The sequence below is a fragment of the Hydractinia symbiolongicarpus genome, chromosome 10 (assembly GCF_029227915.1).
Source record: "Hydractinia symbiolongicarpus strain clone_291-10 chromosome 10, HSymV2.1, whole genome shotgun sequence".
Lineage (NCBI taxonomy): Eukaryota > Metazoa > Cnidaria > Hydrozoa > Anthoathecata > Hydractiniidae > Hydractinia > Hydractinia symbiolongicarpus.
In genome coordinates, this window is record NC_079884.1 from 7305279 (window position 1) to 7324743 (window position 19465).

Genomic DNA, 19465 nt, shown 5'->3' on the forward strand with positions numbered 1-19465 from the left:
GACAAATTTAATGTAGTTAGTTTCACACAAATTACTCCTTTTATATGAGAAAATGATGGAATAAATTTAGGGACAATTTTTTTCTATTTCAGGAAAACTAAACCTCAACAAGTTTTTAACCAATCAGGAAAAAACATAGGCTTTTTGCACGCTATTTCAACCGATCAGACCAAAGATATAGGCCTTTAGCCAATCACAGAAAATATAAGCTTTTTGCACTATAAAAAAAGATTACGCTTGTTTCTGGTTGGATAATAAAAATACAGCACTTCGTGCAGGTTAACCAACTACAAAGCGGGACACACATATTTCACACACACAAATGACTTAAAAAGTCAAAATCCTGAAAGTTTTCTCAAGAACTGGTATCCGAGAAGAGTAGAAAAACAATCTAAAACTGCATCTAATACTGAACAAGTTATATGTTGATGCAATCAAAAACATTAGTGTTATTCACAGATCATACACACCTTTGATAAAACATCAGAATTTAGCGATTGCAATTTTTTTATTCCTTCTTTAGATTTAACTAATTCTCTTTTGGTATGTTCCAATTCCTTTTGAACTTCTACAAGCTAGAAGAACAACAAATGTATTAATTATTATTGATAACCTAGATTAACAAACATTTTATGGCCGCATACTTTTACAAATGAGTGATTCTTCATTTGCGGGATTTATTTATGTAAATTGGGTCTTAATTTCTTTTACAAAAGTGCAAATATAAGACTCTGCAGAAACTGGCAATAATTAATTCCCTTCAGGTCAGGGACGATTATTTGGTCAGTTTAGGGGCACTTATACCTCTAGATGTACATATTCGGCATTTAGTGCCTAGTAATTTATTTTCTAAGGAATTTTTTACTTGCTTTTTCTTATATTATTTTTATATTTGCAACTGCATTCCCCTATTTTCATACTCAATATAAGAAATCAGGGGAAGGTGACAAAAGTACAATGTTTTGCAATGGTTATGTGATATTTAATAATCTGAGGTATTGACAGTAAAACTGTATATGAATAATAATGAAACACAAAATATCCTCTCTAACGATGGTGCTGATTCATTGAAACACAAACCATACCTTTTGCGACGTCATTTTCCAGTTATACAAATCATCTCTTAAACGATTTATAATGATATCTTTTAATTCGTTCATAGAAAATTTCATTGGAGATGGTGACGGTTGTATGGAACCAGTCATAAGAAGCTCATAAGCAACTTGCAGCGTTGAGAATGCACTCTAAAAAATTAACACATCATTATTCACCTAGGGAGATTGTTATTTACAACATAACCTAAAAAACTTATATGAAATGAGCAAAACTGAATAAATATGGCTCTATGAAAAAGGTATAAGATATCTTTTAGTTTTGTGTTAGAATACGTGAAGTGCTTCTATTTTTATTTTTCTTTATCTTTTTTAGAATATTACCTGGTCATTTTGTTCTCTATCAAGTTTTACAGCGATAATCTAAACAAAAAGAAATTTTTAACAAGTTTAACATGTGGAAAATGGTACATTATAAGGTTTGTGTTCTTTAAGAAAGTCGTCTGTCTGTCCGTTCAAAATGTGTGTTCCATAGCTTTACTTTGGACGGTACTAACAAGTGGACAAAAATGCACGAAATACTGATGCAGAAAATATGTAAAACAGGTGAAAATCTAATGACCAGTGGAAGTGGATTCTTCCACGGTTAACGACACGTGTTATAGTATTTACTGAAAAACTAGAAGACAGTTAGTTCTGGACAATGCTAGTCAAAATGTGTGAAACATACAGATCAAGTTGTTCTCGTACCAAATTTACTAAATAATCTAGACAGCTTTAAATTCAAAAAAGCAAACATGTCAATTTTATGTAAAAACAAACCAAATTAAGACAAATGTAAGCATTTTGACTGTCCCTGTACAAGTATGCTTTGATCGGTTTTTTTTTCTCAACTTTTGTTGCTATGAGCACAGCTATTTAAAAGAATGGCATACAAATTAATGGCAGTCTGCTAACTAAATTCAATTCACAAAGAAAACACAACAGAATTTGTACAGTGAACAGGACTGTGCAAAAGGCTTGAAATTGAGTTTGAGACAAAAACACCTGTCGCGATAATTTGTGCTTATATTCAATGACGTTGCTTTGTATAATCATGCTTTTTGTGTAAGTCATAGGACTATCATATATTATTAATAAGATCACCTCCTCGTTGAGTTGTGTAATTCTATCATTTCTCTTCTCCAATAATCCCTTCATATGCTTCTCATCATCTTCTAACTTTCTCAGTCTTTCTTCCAGTCCAGCACATTTCTTTTGACATTTCAGTAGTTCAGTTTGTGCATCTGTTACAAGTTTTTCAGCCTCCTAAACAATACGCACAATATTTGTAAACACACTTGTTGATAGAGACTGACAACGCTAATAATTATTCAGATTTGAAATGGAAATTGCCACCCGCACTATAAAAATATCAGCGCTGGAGCAAAACTTATCGTCTCAAATAGGTTAACAATTATTAATGTTCAAAAAGGAAGCAGAAAGGTAAAATGCAACAATAACATGTTAAAAGTTGATGTTCAGTCAAATCTACATAACATACATATTTTAAACCATTATTATTCCATTTAACAAAATAGTGTTGCTAATGGGTAATTTTATCAATAAATGCATATGCATAAAAACAATCCACTGAACGAGATATTACAATTACATTATTATCTCATTTTTAGCTTGTGAGAGTACAAGTTTTTTTTAAAGCATGACATTACAAGCATCCGTAGGCTGAAATTTGGTCATTTTTTAGGCATATGCTAAGCATTATATAAAGCGTAAGAAAGTGTTGTGAAGTTATGTTTTTTGTTTCGTGAGCAGTTTTTATCTTTATTCTTCATATCTGAATTAATCAGTGTGTAGTGAGATTTAAGTTGTAATTACTGATGTTCAAAATTCAAATGCAATATTTTTTTTCAAATAAGCATATTTTGAGCCTGATCATGTATTCTTCATAAGAATATTCCAATAAATCTTTTTGCCATTAAGCATAACCTAAAGCATCCTTAAGCCCCATTTCAGGATCTTAATTGCTTACAAAAAAAAATGTGTACTCGGGAGTGCGTTCATTTGAAGGCATAATTATTTAAGTGCACCTCAATTTTATTTCAGGTTAAAAAAACATACCTGGAGTGCTCTATCTCTGTTCCATTCTATCTCCCGACGTGTTTCACATTCATGTTTTACCTTTTCCAAGCTAGCATGGGCCAGCACAATCTAAGCAAATAAAGCATGTACTGGAGTAAAAACAGCTCTTAACATTATTTATAAGTATTTATAACCAATCACTAAACGTAAAATGGTCAAAAATGTCAACAGGTTTTTTTCTTTTTCAGGGTCACAGATTTAAGAGTAATAATTTCAGGAAAAATTGGAGTTTCTTGAAGTGTCATTTTGTGTACATAGTTTTGGGTGAAAAAAAATTATACTGGTAAAAATATCATATAATTCCGACACGCTGGTGTAATTTTCGTATGGTACAAAACTTTTGCAAAAATTATGACACATGCAATTTTTACAGTTCCGATTTATAGCCGGTTCTCATGTAAATCGAACCTAAGTATCAAGGCTTTTATAACATTATAAATCGAATAAGCTTTTTGCAAAACGTGATAATAAGACTTAATTGGAAAGAATGTCAGGACAAAAAAAATTAGATTTTAGGAGGAATTAATAATTTTTGGTCCACATTTTAGCTGTCATTTTTTAGCTTATTTTAGGCGGTGCAACCAACCTGTTATAAGAGATAGGAAACTCTTTCATGTTAAAAATTGTAATCCCAATTCACACACCATTACAACATACATGCAAAAGCAAACATCTATCTACTTGTTTCAATCACCTACCTGTTTTTCCTTATCTGCTAACTTATTTTGATAGTCTTCAAGAATTTGACGAATCTGCTCAATAAGACCAGAGAAATTCCAAGCATCATTCTTATCTAGTCACAAAACATTGTAGTAAGAGAGTAGTTCTGCTTTAAAGTGGTAAATTTAGTAACTGGCTTTAAAGTTACTAAAGATTAATTAGGAGTTGCTGGAGAAACTGAACCTATCTTTCTGCTTCAACCGTTATCTTATGTATATATAACAATCTTGATACATATTACAATAAAATCTTTTCAGATCAAAATATTTTGCAAAATGACAGAATGACAGTTCTTAATTTTCAAATGCCACATCACACACTAAGTGGACTAAAAAAACATTAAAACCTTGATATAGATGTATAGTAAATAAATAGTAAAAAAAATAGTAAATAAAAACGATTTTTTTGCCAATGTTTAAACTTTCCCTAAACAATATTTAAAATGATAATTGAATGCACTATGTCAATTACAAGAAATCAATAAAAAATAAGGCCAGGATTTTAAAAATAACCAGGATTTTAAAAATAACCATTAGTTTTAACTTAAAAAAACCCTCAATTTATTTCTCCCCTTCAATATAAAAATCACACCTGGAGATTTCGCAACTTCTGATATAACTTGATAGTTGTTTAGTAAAAACCTTAGCTCTTTTATGACATCACCTTTGCGTGATTCTAGGTTGACCAGTTTTGTTCTCATCTAAAAAATGACAGAAATAAATAAATTCTTGTTGCAAAAAACACAAACAAGGGTTTTAACTCCGCGTTAACGACCACACAATTCAAAGTATCAATCTAAAATCACCTGCTCCTGTTGTTTTTGTAACTTGTCTACCTCCTGCTTATAATTTAATATGTCTGCAGACAATGTTGAAATCAGATCAGTTTTTTCTGTGATTTCATTTTTATTTGCATTCTTTATGTCAGATATCTCTTTTTTCATTTGATTATGCTCTGCATTTAACTGTGTAAATATCTCTCTTTCTTTCATCAAAACATTTTCCATATCTCTGAAAAAAAAGTCACAATTAGGAATAAATGTTTTTAGTCAATGTTTTTGCTTTAAACAGGTTTCAATTAAACTTCACAGCAAGTCGTCCAGTCAAGTTAAAAAAACTAAAAGTAAAGAATAAAACTTTGATAAGTAACTAGCTGTATGAATTACAATTTTCATTTAATTCATAAAAGAAAAAATAAATTAGTATTTTGCAGTAAAAGTAAGAACTTTGAGCCGTAACAATACGTTACTTTGCAGAAGACTTTTTAAAGAGGTCAAATATTGTGAAAAGATTCGTACTTATGATTATGTAAATATATGTTTTGCTATACGGTTATACTTTTATAAAGTAAATGGGCATACTCACATAATTACATCTTACTTGTAAAGTACAGTCCTAGCTTCTGTTTTAGCAAAATTTTAGCGTAACGGCAAACTTTAGGAAAACAATGCATGAGAAATAGGGATGTAACCAATGAGTTTTAAGCTGTGAACAAACATAGTCACGCGCACAAGAGTGTATTACAATATAGAAACAAAAAAGCCCTGTGGCTTAAAGATTTCCGCCATTAGCAATAATCTGAAAAAGTACTGAACTTTGAAGAGGACTGAGTAATATAGGGGAACAAAATCATTGAATATGCTAAAAGTATAAAATTCAATTTTTGATTATTATTGTAACTGTAAATCATAGCTAACTCAATTCACATAAACTTCATTTCTCTATAAGAACAATTTTAAAGGAAAAGTAATAAACCTGAAAATTGATGAACAATAAAAACAAAATAAGAACAACAGCAAGGCTGAAAATTTATCTATTTTCTCTTTTTCTCTTAAAAACAACTTTGAAATTATCTTTAAGGTGGCAGCAATTTTTTTTACATAATCAGTTACGAAAAGTTATTTTCAGACTACATATTCTATTTTTTTTTTTCCTAAAAAGCACTTGTCACGATTTTATAGCTAATACATTATCTTTCACCAGAAATATTCGGCCTTGACAATTCCTCTTTAAATTAAAATTCATGAATAATTAGTTCTGCTGAATATAGCATCAGTCTACATGCTTGCAAAATTGTACAGAAGGAAGTGACATAATTATTAAAGGGAAAGGTCAATAACATCAAAGATGGCGCATGATAAGACAATATTTATTATGCTACACTGCACGAGCTTTAACTTTCGATAGCATAAAAGCTTTAAAATAAAGTATTGTTCATTGCATAATAAAACAATTTGTTGCACTGTTAGGATTCTTATTGACTTAAAACTCATTTTAGCTTGTTCTCAGAAATCCTCGTTCTCTCAAAACGAGGATTTAAGCTTTAGCCTGAATAAGTTTCGGGCATCCAGCCTAGCTGTGCTGTCTTTATCTATCTCTCTATCTCTCTATCTCCTCAGGCGATTTTAAAGACTTGCGGAAATCAAAGAAGACCTAACCTAAAGTTTCAAGGGTTGCTAGTTAAAACTTATGGACTTCCACAAATGAAATTTCTTGGGTCATTTTAAAGAAATTGAGAATCACCAACGATCAATCAGCAACAATATCCTTTTATTGCCCTTGAATATAAACACACTTATTGCTACTATATGTCGATATATGAAATATCATCTACATTTAAGTTTGCAAATATCTAGTCTCCTTTGTAGATAGTATTGGTCATTATCTCTATAAACTTTACAACCAAAAAATGCATTTTTAGGTTTGTGGGTGGATATCAGGAACTCTAAATTCAACAACACAGCATCAATCACAATACACTCACCTGCACTTCTTGTTTACATTGTCCAGATTTGTCTTACATTCATTGTAGCGAGCAGTTTCAACACCAAATAAATTTTCTGTATCTCGAACTTTTAACTATACAAACAAAACAAATTCGTATTTACAAAAGCACGAAATACTGGTTGTACAATTTTATTATATATTTAGGACTGTCATGAACCCAATGTACTACAAGGACAATGTATAAGGTACACAGAAATTTCTTTCTGCAAATATTTATATTTAAAGGCTTTAATGGTTTTCTTTTTCTAGAAAATAAAGATATTCAAGGTCTAAACGATCACCTAGTCTGATTGTAACCCCTAATTAATGAGCTTACCTGAGTAACTTCCATGTGAAATTTAGTTTCCAAGTGAGCAGCTCGTTCAGCTTCCATGTTACTTTCCAGCAACTTAACCTTTTCCTGCAAACCCTAGGAAAAAAAGCTTATTACTACGCCTGGATTATTATTATGTTTATGCAAGACTTGTAGAGTTTGTGCCTGACATATATAACAAAATGATAGCTAAATTTTATTTGCTAAAACAGAAAAAATATGTTTAAAAAATTGAACAGCATCAGCAACACTGTCAAAATGTTGTTTATAAAAACAAAAATGGTTGACAAGAGACAGTCAGTGAAGACACTTAATCTTAGTGAAGCTTTCTTTTTACTATTTTGTACCCAAATGAGCTTATTAGTGATATTTTATCTTAAGACAGCTGCCTATTAGATTTCTAGTATATTTTTGAACGTTTTAGTGAATATTCCAATCGAACTTAAAACAGGAAACGACCAAAAACGAGCAGAAACAACCAGAAACCAGCAGTTAACAAACAATATTACCTGTGCTCATCAGAGTAAATTAGCACTGCAATATTAATTTTCACAGATGATATCTTCAAAATCCCAGGTCGTTTTAAATTTGACCGAAAGCTTCGTTTTCATGTAACTAACTGCACGATTTTCTCGCGACGATCCGAAAAAAGTTTTGTGTGGAAGAAAAAAGAAAGAAAAACGTGTCTTGACATTTAAAAATTATTCATGAAGAAACTTCTAAATTTGTTTAGTTTTTGTTCAATATGAAATAGTTGTTGCTTGCGATATGCATGATCATGCCATTTTTAGTTGTCTATTTAAACCGGTAATAGGGCAGGAATGTTGAAGATATCATACAAGCTCGACTCCAGTCTGAGACATCAATGCAATGGCTTCCCAGACAATAACAAAAATTGAATAAAACTTGGGTGCATAATCGAGCATTTTGGTAATCTTTTTTAGCCTGTCATATAGCCATTTGCTCTTGTATTTTGGTTGTATTTTTGGCTTTTTAATCGTTTTCTGCTCGTTTAATGCTTGTTTCTGGTCGTTTACTGCTCATTTCTGCTTCTTTCCTGGTCGTTTAAGGTCGTTTCCTGTTTTAGTAAGTACGTATTCCAATGTATTATGCCAGTACAAACATTACAGACAGGGAAAATTTTTTTCCCTAATTTAGGCTAAATATTGGGACCAAATTATGGACTGGAGGACCACCTTTGAGATTTTTTTTACATGTATTACATTTTTTAAATGTTGAAGTTATGTTAAAGCTGTTAAAGCCTTGTATTTTGGAAGATGTTAGTATTTTTTTAAATGTTTGCAAAACTATCCGAACCCTATTAAACTTTTAATATAAACCCTTTGGGTAAAAGGATTTAATAAGACCTCGAAGTAAAAAGTGATAGGAACTTTACTTAACCCCATTTGGTCCAAGATTTTTCGACAATACAATGTTTCCTGACTTTTGGGTAAAATCCAAAAAAATGGAAATCAGATTAAGGACATTTCCCTTCATAAAATCAAGTTGTGTTGTAAGTTTCAAGTTCAGAAGTTATTATAATTTCCTGATTATAAGAATTTTACAGAAATTTTTAAGGGTCGTTTGGAGTAATGGCCAATATCTAACGCTTTAAGAGGTATTGGACTTTAAAATTTGGCCTGCAAGTGTCTAATTGATGAATATTACAACTTAGTTGATATAATAGCTAGGAAACATAGTAAAAAAGAGTTATTAAAATCCTCCCTCCCCCTTTCCCCATACCAAATAATGCTTACAAGAGCTACTTATTGAGTCTTCTTTTACAAAGCTTTTCACAAGATTATATCCTGAAAATAGCTTAGTGCTTAATTTGCTGTGATCTTCCTTAGTGTTAAACTTACCTTTAACTCTTCTATAAGCTCTTCTTCTTTTTTATTGCTGTATTCACTATCTTTTGTCAGCTTTCGAATGGTGTCAACGTGGCTACGCTGTTGACCTAAAGTTGGAAATTGGTAAGTATCTACAATTATTTAAATGTTTTTCATATTGCTCAAGGGTAATTTTCACTTTATGACAAATTCTCAAGAGTGATTGTTTTTTGAATTAATTCTTATCTAATTAAAAAACACTGTGCAAAGGGCAAAAGAACAAATGTTTTAAATTGCAAAATACTCAGGATTCACTGGATGTCACTACGAAAAATCTAAGTGAGGTTAAAAACGTACCTTCAAGCAAAGAGTATTTTTCTTCTAGTTCATCATATTTTCTATAACAGCAAAAAAATTTTTTTTAAAAAAAAAGAACAAATAATAAAGATAAAGGACTATACAAATAGTAAATAATGACCAGAGACTACTTTCTCCCTTTCGTTTCATTCAATCCAATAAAACAAACTTGTTTTAAAGTTTTCCTCCCACTTCAAAAAAGCAATTAAATTGATTCAAAGTTTTATAACCTACTGATAAAAATAACATTTTAATGCTTTTTTATTCTTTTATGATGTTAAATGTAAAAGTTTTGGAATTTTAGGGGTCTAAGTAAATGCATGTTCTCAGTATTTTAAACAAAGTAAGACACACTCTTTGTTACAATTTTTGTGTACCTTTTGTAAAGTCATAACGAAAAACGTTCATACTTTCTCCAAGTCAAAAGTTGACTTTCAGTAGACAGTTTCTCTTCGTATAAAATTTCATTTTCCCTTTTCAATTCAACACGAGCAGCTTCATTAATTGTTAGTTGATCGGACCAATCACGGTGCATTCTATCTAGCTTCTCTTTCTGCTCTGTCGTCAACCTTTCTACAGTTGCTAATTCCGTACTGTACTTCAATACTTCATCTAAAGAAGATGTAATGATATAAATATTTTATATCAATTCAAGAAGACAAGAAAAATAACCTTTGTTTGGAAGAATAGGACGTATATTAAAGCCTAAATTAAAGTTTTCCATCTGGGGTAATTCCTGTTAAGCAGGTGTGCAAATCAGAGTTAATTTTTAACGCCAAATAGACACGATAATGACTCCTTAGAGCAGCAATTTTAACTTATATTTGCATAGGCTAAATATCAAAATGTTTGCTATTTTAACACGAGTTAGCACAAACACACTTTTGTATAGATTGAAAATATTATATGTGTGCACACTACATGTATACAACTTCAAAACGGCAGACAAGTTCATTTATTTTTATTTTTTCCTACATTTTTCTAGAAGGTTTTTCTAGAAGGTTGTGATATCCACCACATTGCCCTTTACAAAATTGATGGAGCAAATATTTTGATTTTTTTGTTTTTTAATTTTTTTCTTTTTTTAAAGTTGCCTCATAAAAATTTATAATAATATAATACTTCATAAAAAATAAATTAATCCACATTAATTTTACCTGTAATGGAAACGTTTTTCGTCCTAAAAACTTAATATGAACGAACAAAATTAACATGATTTATCACCAGATGGAAACCAAGCCAATAAAAACGGCAAAACTAAACAAGGTCTTTTCTAGTAAGTGAAATACATATTAAAAAAAATAAATTTAAAAAATTAAACTTTTATTTCTGTTGCAGCTTTTTTGCAACACATGTACAATACAAATAAATTGTCTAAAAAAATACAAATAATATTACCTTGAAGATTGTCAATGTCATTCTGCAGCTTCAGTTTTTCTGTTTCACTTTTCCGTTTTTCCTGACTGCTTTCTTTTCGAACCAAAGTGAGTTCATAATCCAATTTTTGGCGTAATAGTTCATTTTTCTCGAAAGATGATCGTAACTTTGAAATTTGCTCGTGTAGTTTTGACACCTATAGTAATTTAGCAAGAATTCCTGTGGTTTATAATTCATGAGGAATAGATTGAATTGTAGAACAACTTCTAGTTCTTTTTTGTTTAATAATACCAATACAAAAAAATTTATAACATCAACCTGAGTATGAAAATTTTTATAACAATTATTATAACTTATAATAAATTATTCAAAACTTGTCACATTTTTCTTGTGACCTGCTATGTCGCTGTTTTGCTAATCATCTATTTATCAAAAACCTTGAATATCAGTTTCCTTAAAATTGTATTACAAAATGTAACGATTCAATAGCGGTTAAAAATAACATCTTTTAATCAATAAGAATAATTGAACATAGGAATGGAACACTAGTTTGTGTAGAAAAAAAGTTCTCATAATTAAAAATGGAGTAAGGAACAACTTCAAAAAAAAGGATATCAGAAGCGATATATTTTTTTTATTAATGTCCAGAAAGATTAGTAAAAAATCTGGAACCAACTTATAATGAAGATGGTACATTTTTGATTCACGCAAAGTGTAAAAAATGTGGACAGAGAGAGGCATAAAAAAATGTAACTAAATATGGATTACAGGGTTCCAGTTGAATGCTTAAGTTTCATTTCCAATGTAGAGATAGACACTGCTGTATTTGGTATCTGGTCTCATAGCAGTATTGATATTTCTTTTGAAACATTGAGGTAATGTGGGTTGAAGGCTGTACAGCTCTTCATATTGGTAGGAAAGAAAACCTTTTACCAAGTTCGCAGATTTAATAGAACTGAATAACAAAAATGGAGCGCATATAACAATAACAATTGCAGTTGGCGCTTATCCATTTTGAATGTGTGAAGTACGAATTCCATACGGAAGTTAGCACATGTGTTAACTTATTTTTACGTGTGGGTTTTAGACTGAGCAGACTCGCACAATGTAATTGACACAATTCTAAAAAGACTGGCCTGAAATAGCGTTGCATTTGAAGCCCTGTTATTGTAGTTAAAGACATTTTAAAAAAAAAAGTTATGTGGAGAATTTTCTTATTTTTTTAAAACCTGATCGTTGACCAAGTTAAAAAAGGAGCGTTTCTAAAATTTTAATGTAGAATTGATAGCAATCTTGGTAGTGAGGTGTCTTAAGGAATTAAGATAGAAATACTTACATCATTGTTGTGTACACTATTTTTCTGTGCCAGAGAAAGTTCCAAATCAGACAACCTTTGTCTCAATGCAATCTTTTCTATGAAAAGTATCAACATCACATTAAAACTTTTTGCAAAAAAGTTTTTTTAAAAAAGTTACATATATTTAAGTCTTAATAAGCCTACAACTCACACTGAGATAAATTTTGCGTAGGAAAACATTCCCTTGTAAGTAAAAAATGATTTTATATGTTTAATATTCATAAAACATTTCCTGCTGAGACAAAAGGAAAGCGAAGGAATAATTTTTTTTACATTAAAGTAGTCACTGCATCAGGTGCTATAAAATGACAATGAGCAAACTTTAACCCTATTTCTCTTCAACTATTTGGTGACTCTTCAATGTTGAGGGGTGGGCTGATTTTCCCACCCCACAACTCCACACCTTCCTGCTTTCGTTTTGTAATTTCTAAAGTTGTTGTTCATAAATATGAAACCCCCCACATGTGTTGTCCAGGCTTAAGTAACAACTTGGTCATGAATAGGGTTATTTATAAGCATTGTTTACTGATTTACACACTACTTACTCACCATTGTGTTCAAGATCATCTTCTGGAGGATTTGACCCCTTCTCAGACTTTTTACTCACAGACTAAGGTAAAAGAGTATTAAAGTCAACTTTAGCAAACATCTTTAAATACATACTTAATCCTATTATATACTCCGCAAACTGCTTTTCCTAACATAATTTATTTTTATGGTAAAGAAAACAAATTCTGTTTCTTTTCTATATTTGGTTTCCATCATAATATTCTGGAATTTCAGAGAAAGTCAAATTTGTGGTAAAATTAACATTTTTTATTTTATGACAAAAGAAAAATTATAGTACAGTAATGCATACATATAAACTTAGCCAGCAACATAAAACTTGTGTATTGATGAAGATAAGAATAAAAACACTTTAATATTCTTGTATTCTTGTCATTAAAATCTACCAATGCAAAATGCCATATTATCCAAACAGGGGCCTACATTTGCAATTATTTGAAGACTTCTCAAAATTTAAAAAGGGTGCCATGTTATTTTTTAAATTGAATTCGAAATTGCCTAAATGAAACTACTTTTGGTTAGCATTTCATAATAACAAAAACTTAAATTTGGATTTGCATGTTATTTTTTTATGTAGATAACCTTTAGAATTTAGTAGGTAAAAAGTAAAAGAAGGTTTAGATCATAAAGAGTTCTTGAGAAAAACTTTACATACTTTTCTTTGATTATTTTCTTCTGTCAGCAGATCTTCATAATTCATAATTCAGAACGTCCTGCATCAGTGTAAAAAATCTGATTATTTTTATTACTGAAATATACATGTAATGATCTTCAGAATTTTCTGAAAATAACTTTGCAATTCACTCAGAAAGTGCACTTCTTACAGAAACCAATTTACAGTTTATCAAAAAATTTAAATGCAAGATATTACAAAGAGGCTGTACAGATAGGTACACCTAGCAATAACCATTAGCAAAGCCAGCTTACTAAAAAATATAAATATAAATATAAATAAATATATAAATATAAAAGAATGAAAAGACTGAACCACTAGCTTGTTTTATAATGATATTTTTTATTTAGTTGCTTAGATTTCGTTAAATTTACCATCTTTCTTAACAATATAGCATTCCGTACAAAAACACAAGTATTAAATATGGGAAATGATAGCATACAGTGTCGTAAAACATTACAAAAAGCTCTTTTAATTAAGTTTTTCAAATATTTTTGTATACCTAAATTTATTTGAAGTTCCGACTATATATAAATGCAACGTTTAAAACTTCATTTTGTTAAAAACATCTTTTTTAAAAGTGATGTTTAAAATTCATCAAGTTAAGTATAATTTGATTTGCAACATTTCATGAAGTTAAAAACATTCAAATGAAAATTTGAAAACTTGCCTCCTCTGCTGGTCAATGTTGTCATAAAATAAAGCTGATAGGACGAAATACTGTTTAAGAAAAACAGTTACATAAATGTAAAAACTGTTTTATTGGCTTAAAAAAAGAGATAAAAATCTAGAAACATTGGGAGATTGAGGTCACTAAAATTAACTGGTAATGAGAGGATTTATGATGAAAAGGACCTCGCATAAAAAAGTTGTTACAGAAAATAAAAAGTTATTTAACTTTTACAATTTTTTAAAAACCTTTTTTAGTTTTTAAGATATGTAATACTTAATGTTGGAAATATGGAAAATTGTGATGTCATAAATAATGGCTTTGAGAAAATGCTGACATTGCAATTTTTCCTCCAATTAAAGATAAGATCAATAATAAACATCCAAATTTTTCTAATGTCTAAATATCAATGGTAGTCCACGCTGCAAAAATATTACATGTGTACCTTCCCAAGATATTATAAAATATATATGCCAACCAACTTATTCATACATCATCAATAAAGAAAACATGGGATGCGAAAATAGAATCTTTAAAGCTAAATTATCTTAAGAGCAAAAAGAGAACTTAAAATACCAAGGCTTGATAAGTAACTTTTTATTCTCTAACATTTTAAAAAAAACAATTCTTTGTGTTTGTACTTTGTACTTTTAACACAAAAATTTTCGGGTATAATGCTCAGTTAGCAAGATATACATAAAATTTACATTATTCCAATACAAACTATTAAAAACTTTCCATGATGGAAGGGACTGGTGTTTAGCTTTTTTTATCAAAGGCAAGGCTGTAAAAATGATGGAGAATATATGTGAGCAAAGCCAGAAAAAAAAGTTCCAAAAATCCTATTATTAATTGAACAACATCTCTCTTTTTTGTAAGCTAGTGCATCATCAAATCCTAAAACTAAACAATCACCATAGTAGTATATATCGAAAAATGTAACTTAAAGTTTCAAATTGACTCATCACATATTTAAAATTACAGCATTTTTTAATGTCTGGTGTAAGTATATTTTTTGTCATATATAATACACTTGTATACGTTGTTATGTCACAGATAAAGTTATAAGCAACTTGAAGCATATATCAAACAAGGTCCAAGTAGGATGAAAAACTTCAGATTCAATTAGTTTTTAATCAGTACTCATGACAGTACTGGATTAAAAACTAATTGAATCTTTAACATCAGGGTTTTATTGACAGTAGACTTCGTTTTGTTCATTATAATATTTTACTTTTCCATTGAAGAAATAAATTAATTTACGATGCCCTGGCTTATACAGAAGCATTAACAGTGTATAAAATAATACAGACTTTCCTAACTTTAATACCCTGTCATGTTAGTTTAAAAAACAGAATGCACAATAAATTTACTTAAGAGTAAAGGCTATAAAAAATTCTATTGACTACAACATACACTTTCGACAGACTGAACTTTTGTTAAGAGATCCATTGCTTTTTTTAATTTAGAATCCACTTTAACTTTGACAAATTCCTGAATGGTTTCTTCATAAAAATGATATGATAAGCATTCAAGCAAGGGACTTCGAATTGCTTCATAACTGCTTATTGATCGGTTGAGAAGAGAGGATATGTACTCCAAATGTCCATAATTTATCTTTTTAACTACATCAACATGCCATGAATCAATCCACCCATCAAGACGCTCCTGAGCTGCCATGATTTGATGCTTCACAAGTTCTAGCTGAGACATGTAAATAACCAGTTCAGACCCTGGAAAATTACCACAAGTAATGTCATAACGAGTGTTTATATTATTGAATGGGATTAGACTTAAATACCCGATTTGTTTAGACACATTTTCGTGCAGTTGTTTTGTAAAACGCTTTTCTTTAAAAATCTGCAAACACAATGCAAGACAGGGAAGAGCAATAGGAAGAATTTCACATAAGGTAGCAAAATGATCATAACGGGACCAGCCAGTGACTGCAAGGCCTTTAATTTTGTTTTTAATGTTCGAGTCTAAGCTTTCAATTAAAGATAACCATGATAGATGGTTGTTAACATGATGTTGTATGGGAACCATATCACACACAGGCCCAGATGAGCCTTTGAATGAGCTAGCAATCCATATTTCATCAAAAACATCACCGTAGCGACCCCACATGTTTGATGGAAATTGGTTGGTCAAGTCATCAACATAAGACCAAACCATTGGAATAACGGTAGGTCCTAACATTTCTAAGTCTGGTACAGAAAATTCGCGAAACATATCATCCCAAATAATTATTTTTATTGCAGGGTACTTTGCCTCAATCACTTTTATTAATGGCATCATGTGGCTCAAAAACAGTTTTGCATTTGATTGTTGAGTTTCCAAGCATTCTTTACAGAGCCCCAAACAGAATACTTCATCCCCACCTATATGTAAATATTCCAAGTCATTGTGTTCCTGCATGTATTGATCAACAATTTTTTCAATTAATGGCAAAGAATCTTTATGTGTGGGACAAAGTGACATTGGATTCATAGTTGCCTCACGTAAATATCGAAATTCCTGGTGCTTCAAGATAAATTCCACATGGCCAAACGATTGCAATAAAGGTACATACACCATCCCTTCTGCTTTGGTCACTTCCTGTAGTGATCTCAAATCATCAGTTGTATAAGCGTAAGGCTTAGAAAGCATCGATAAGGACTCACGGAATGGAAACATATCTTCATATTCTATTAGTATGCCAGTAGCACCCCATTGTCGAAATAGCGGTATCAATTTCAGCAGGTAACTTATTTTTGGTGGTGCACCTTTTAAATCTATGTGCACAATCCGATGTGTTACTGCTGCTGTTTCTTCAATTTTTTCATCTATATTTTCTGCATCCATCCTATCAATATCATAAGGTTAAATTTGTAAGACTGTAATCAGGATTTTTGTGCCATCATTCAAGGGAATATTTCCTTGTCACTTAAGAGTTAAATTTTAAAGTTCCAACTGCTACATTTCTCACTTATTTGATAATTCAGGGCTGTCAGAGTAAAAAAAACATGCAATTTTGAGGTGCAAAGTAAAGCAAACAATAATTTGTTCTTTTTAAAAACAAGAAATTAACGATTGGCTTTGTTAAACTGCCAATTCATAAGTTATAGGTTTTATTTAGTGTTCATGGAGTCTCTTTGATGGTGTGTATACATATAGGTGAATATTTATCATAGCACATCCGTATTTCATTCTCAACACCATCCGGAAAAACTATCTGAGTTCATCACTAACATATTGCTGCACGTAGTGTAGTGGGTTCTTCTGCGGCTCCCAGTTCTGGGGACCACGGATCGAATCCTGCTCACTGCTTGGCAGATGTTAGTGATGAACAAAGTAGTTCTTCTTCAATATGACTTACACGCATTCTAATCGCCCGTCATGATCAGAGGTCTGATCAGGGTAAAACATTCTCTGTTGAGAATGAAATACTGATGTGCTATGATAAATATTCACCTATATATAAAAATATTCGATTCACAATTTTATCATTTTCTTTGCAAAGTGATTCGCAAAAATAACATTTAGATTCGCAAATTGCGAACTGCTAATTCGAACTCTGTTTATGTTTAAAACAATGGACATGTTCATGCATTTTAGTATTAAACTGCTAATAACACCTAAACAACAGATGTAAAGTAAAATCAAAGAATTTTGTTCAAAACAAAAAAAAATATTAATATCACCTATTTGAAAAATCGCAGGGAAAATCCAGTTGACTGACCCATTTTTGTGAAGACTTCAGGACCCAATATGACATATTTTCAATGGTGGTCAGTAGATATCTAGCCAGTCAGAGTAAATATCTAATTATTTTACAGCACCTTAATTAGTTAAATTAGGTCATTTATGGTTTAGCTAGGCAATTAAAAACTTACCAATGTAATTATGCTGAAATTACTGTAAATCACAGAACAGCAACATGGATCAAATGCACCTTCGTCATAAATTGCCTGACCAAATATTGTTAATATATTTGAACTACATATTCACAACTTATCAGCCAACCCAAATGGGTGGTTTTGTTGCTTCAAATAATGGAACTTAGCACAGAAATTATTAAATTGTGTAATCTAAATACATGATTGTGAAGGCCACAATTGTTAAAAAAATAAGTATCGTGGGCTATCGTGGTTTGTGCATAACATGGAATAAACACGAACCAAGATGTTAACAAACCTTTCCACAGTACTGTAGGTAGATGACCTATATAGGACACCACAGCCTAATTATTTGCTTACTCTGACTGTCACCATCCTGTTATGGCTTATTTTAAACATAATAAAACTAACTCCTACCTGTGCACATATCACAGTTACCCTGGATCAATGGGATCCAGGTAGAATTTTATTAGTGAAGGTACAATTTCTCTACTACACTGGTCAATATTTTTATGTTTCATTATGCAAATGTTTGGCTTGAAAATTGTCCGTCTGAATTTAAGCCGATCTATTATAAGGTGATATGTTGATGATATATTTGTTGTATTTGAATCACGTGAGCATGTTCAAAATTTTTATCTATATATTAATACGCCTTGTGTGTGTGTGCGCACGATGAGGCCAACTGAGAAAGCCAAAGAAAGGTAGGTGTGTTGTTTAGTTTATCTGGTAAAGAGATAAGTTTAGGTGTGTAACGATTTTTTAACCGTTTTAACTTTCAGAGCTCAACTTTTCCTTTAAATTTTTAGTTCCTTGTTGCATTTTGAGCTTAAACGCGTTTTCTTTAGACACAATTTTTATAAGAATCTATAATGTAAATAACAAAACTGTTGTTGTAGAGTGACTTCCAGCTAAACTTTCCCTTAAATATGAAGTTAAAGGTTTCCTCCCGAGCAAAAACAAGCTGTGCTTAATAGGTAAGTAAAATATAGTTAATAAAGAAAAAAACATTCCTTTTTACTAAAAATGTTGTTTTTGAAAGATATAGCTAAGGAATTAAAAAATACCACACTTCCACATAACCATGGGCTTCGCGTCCGCCATTGCTGAGTGTTTTGAAACGAAAAAGCAAATGCGATATATCTTGTGTCGTCATCACGAGATTTAACACAGACCAGATTGTCACACGGAAAGTGAAGAAAATTTAATTTAAAGACTGCCGAACTAAACTAAGTAAAAAAATTATTTTTCCCCCGCTGCAAACGAGCAGACACGTCGGTTAATCTAGGGAAAAAGCACCGCTCTTCCTTTTACCACATCAACTTGTTTTAAGAAAAAGTCAAAAACTTAAAATAAATTGCTCAGTTTGGGGTTGTGAGTGACAACTCCATCCAAGAAGAAGACACCCCCCCCCCACCTAATCTTTTTTAATATCCCCAAAAGACAACACAATAGCAAACGCGTAGATTGTAAGACTGCAAAGAGTAATCCTTGTATTTGCATAATATATCAGATTTTAGGTGTAATAAAAAGATTCCCTAAAAATTAGTTGAAGGCTAAATGCCCATGAAATACAAAGATAAAAAAATTGAAGAAACGCCGACTACGCGTGTTAAACTGGAAAGAAAGAAGGTATGTAGTAGTTTTATACTAACCACATAGCTTTTTTGTCATGAGTCGCGAAACCACTGTTTCAGGTTGTTCGCGAACTTTTATCGAGTAGCTCACATATTGTCAACGGTTG

At 31.0% G+C, this 19465-nt stretch overlaps 2 protein-coding genes across 4 annotated transcripts in view; both read right to left on the reverse strand.

Annotated features, from left to right (window-relative positions):
• Positions 1 to 13308, reverse strand: part of LOC130612533 (coiled-coil domain-containing protein 171-like) — a 22807-nt gene extending 9499 nt beyond the window's left edge. For 2 of the 3 annotated variants that reach the window (XM_057433852.1, XM_057433854.1), the window contains exons 1-17: positions 13156 to 13308; positions 12483 to 12543; positions 11913 to 11989; positions 10598 to 10772; positions 9610 to 9811; positions 9200 to 9240; positions 8876 to 8970; positions 7017 to 7109; positions 6678 to 6772; positions 4720 to 4924; positions 4506 to 4614; positions 3893 to 3987; positions 3174 to 3263; positions 2199 to 2360; positions 1437 to 1475; positions 1086 to 1244; positions 471 to 575 (exon numbers count right to left, since the gene is read on the reverse strand). In XM_057433852.1, coding sequence (XP_057289835.1) covers positions 471 to 575; positions 1086 to 1244; positions 1437 to 1475; positions 2199 to 2360; positions 3174 to 3263; positions 3893 to 3987; positions 4506 to 4614; positions 4720 to 4924; positions 6678 to 6772; positions 7017 to 7109; positions 8876 to 8970; positions 9200 to 9240; positions 9610 to 9811; positions 10598 to 10772; positions 11913 to 11989; positions 12483 to 12543; positions 13156 to 13200 — 1848 coding nt within the window. In that variant the 5' untranslated portion in view covers positions 13201 to 13308. The remainder of the gene's footprint in view (positions 1 to 470; positions 576 to 1085; positions 1245 to 1436; positions 1476 to 2198; positions 2361 to 3173; positions 3264 to 3892; positions 3988 to 4505; positions 4615 to 4719; positions 4925 to 6677; positions 6773 to 7016; positions 7110 to 8875; positions 8971 to 9199; positions 9241 to 9609; positions 9812 to 10597; positions 10773 to 11912; positions 11990 to 12482; positions 12544 to 13155) is intronic. The other variant, XM_057433853.1, reaches the window with a different exon arrangement.
• An 861-nt stretch (positions 13309 to 14169) lies between these two features.
• Positions 14170 to 18961, reverse strand: LOC130612534 (hexosaminidase D-like). Its single transcript, XM_057433855.1, has one exon. The coding sequence runs from the start codon at positions 16685 to 16687 to the stop codon at positions 15242 to 15244; it is 1446 nt and encodes a 481-aa protein (XP_057289838.1). The 5' UTR covers positions 16688 to 18961; the 3' UTR covers positions 14170 to 15241.
• Between the last annotated feature and the right edge of the window lie 504 nt (positions 18962 to 19465).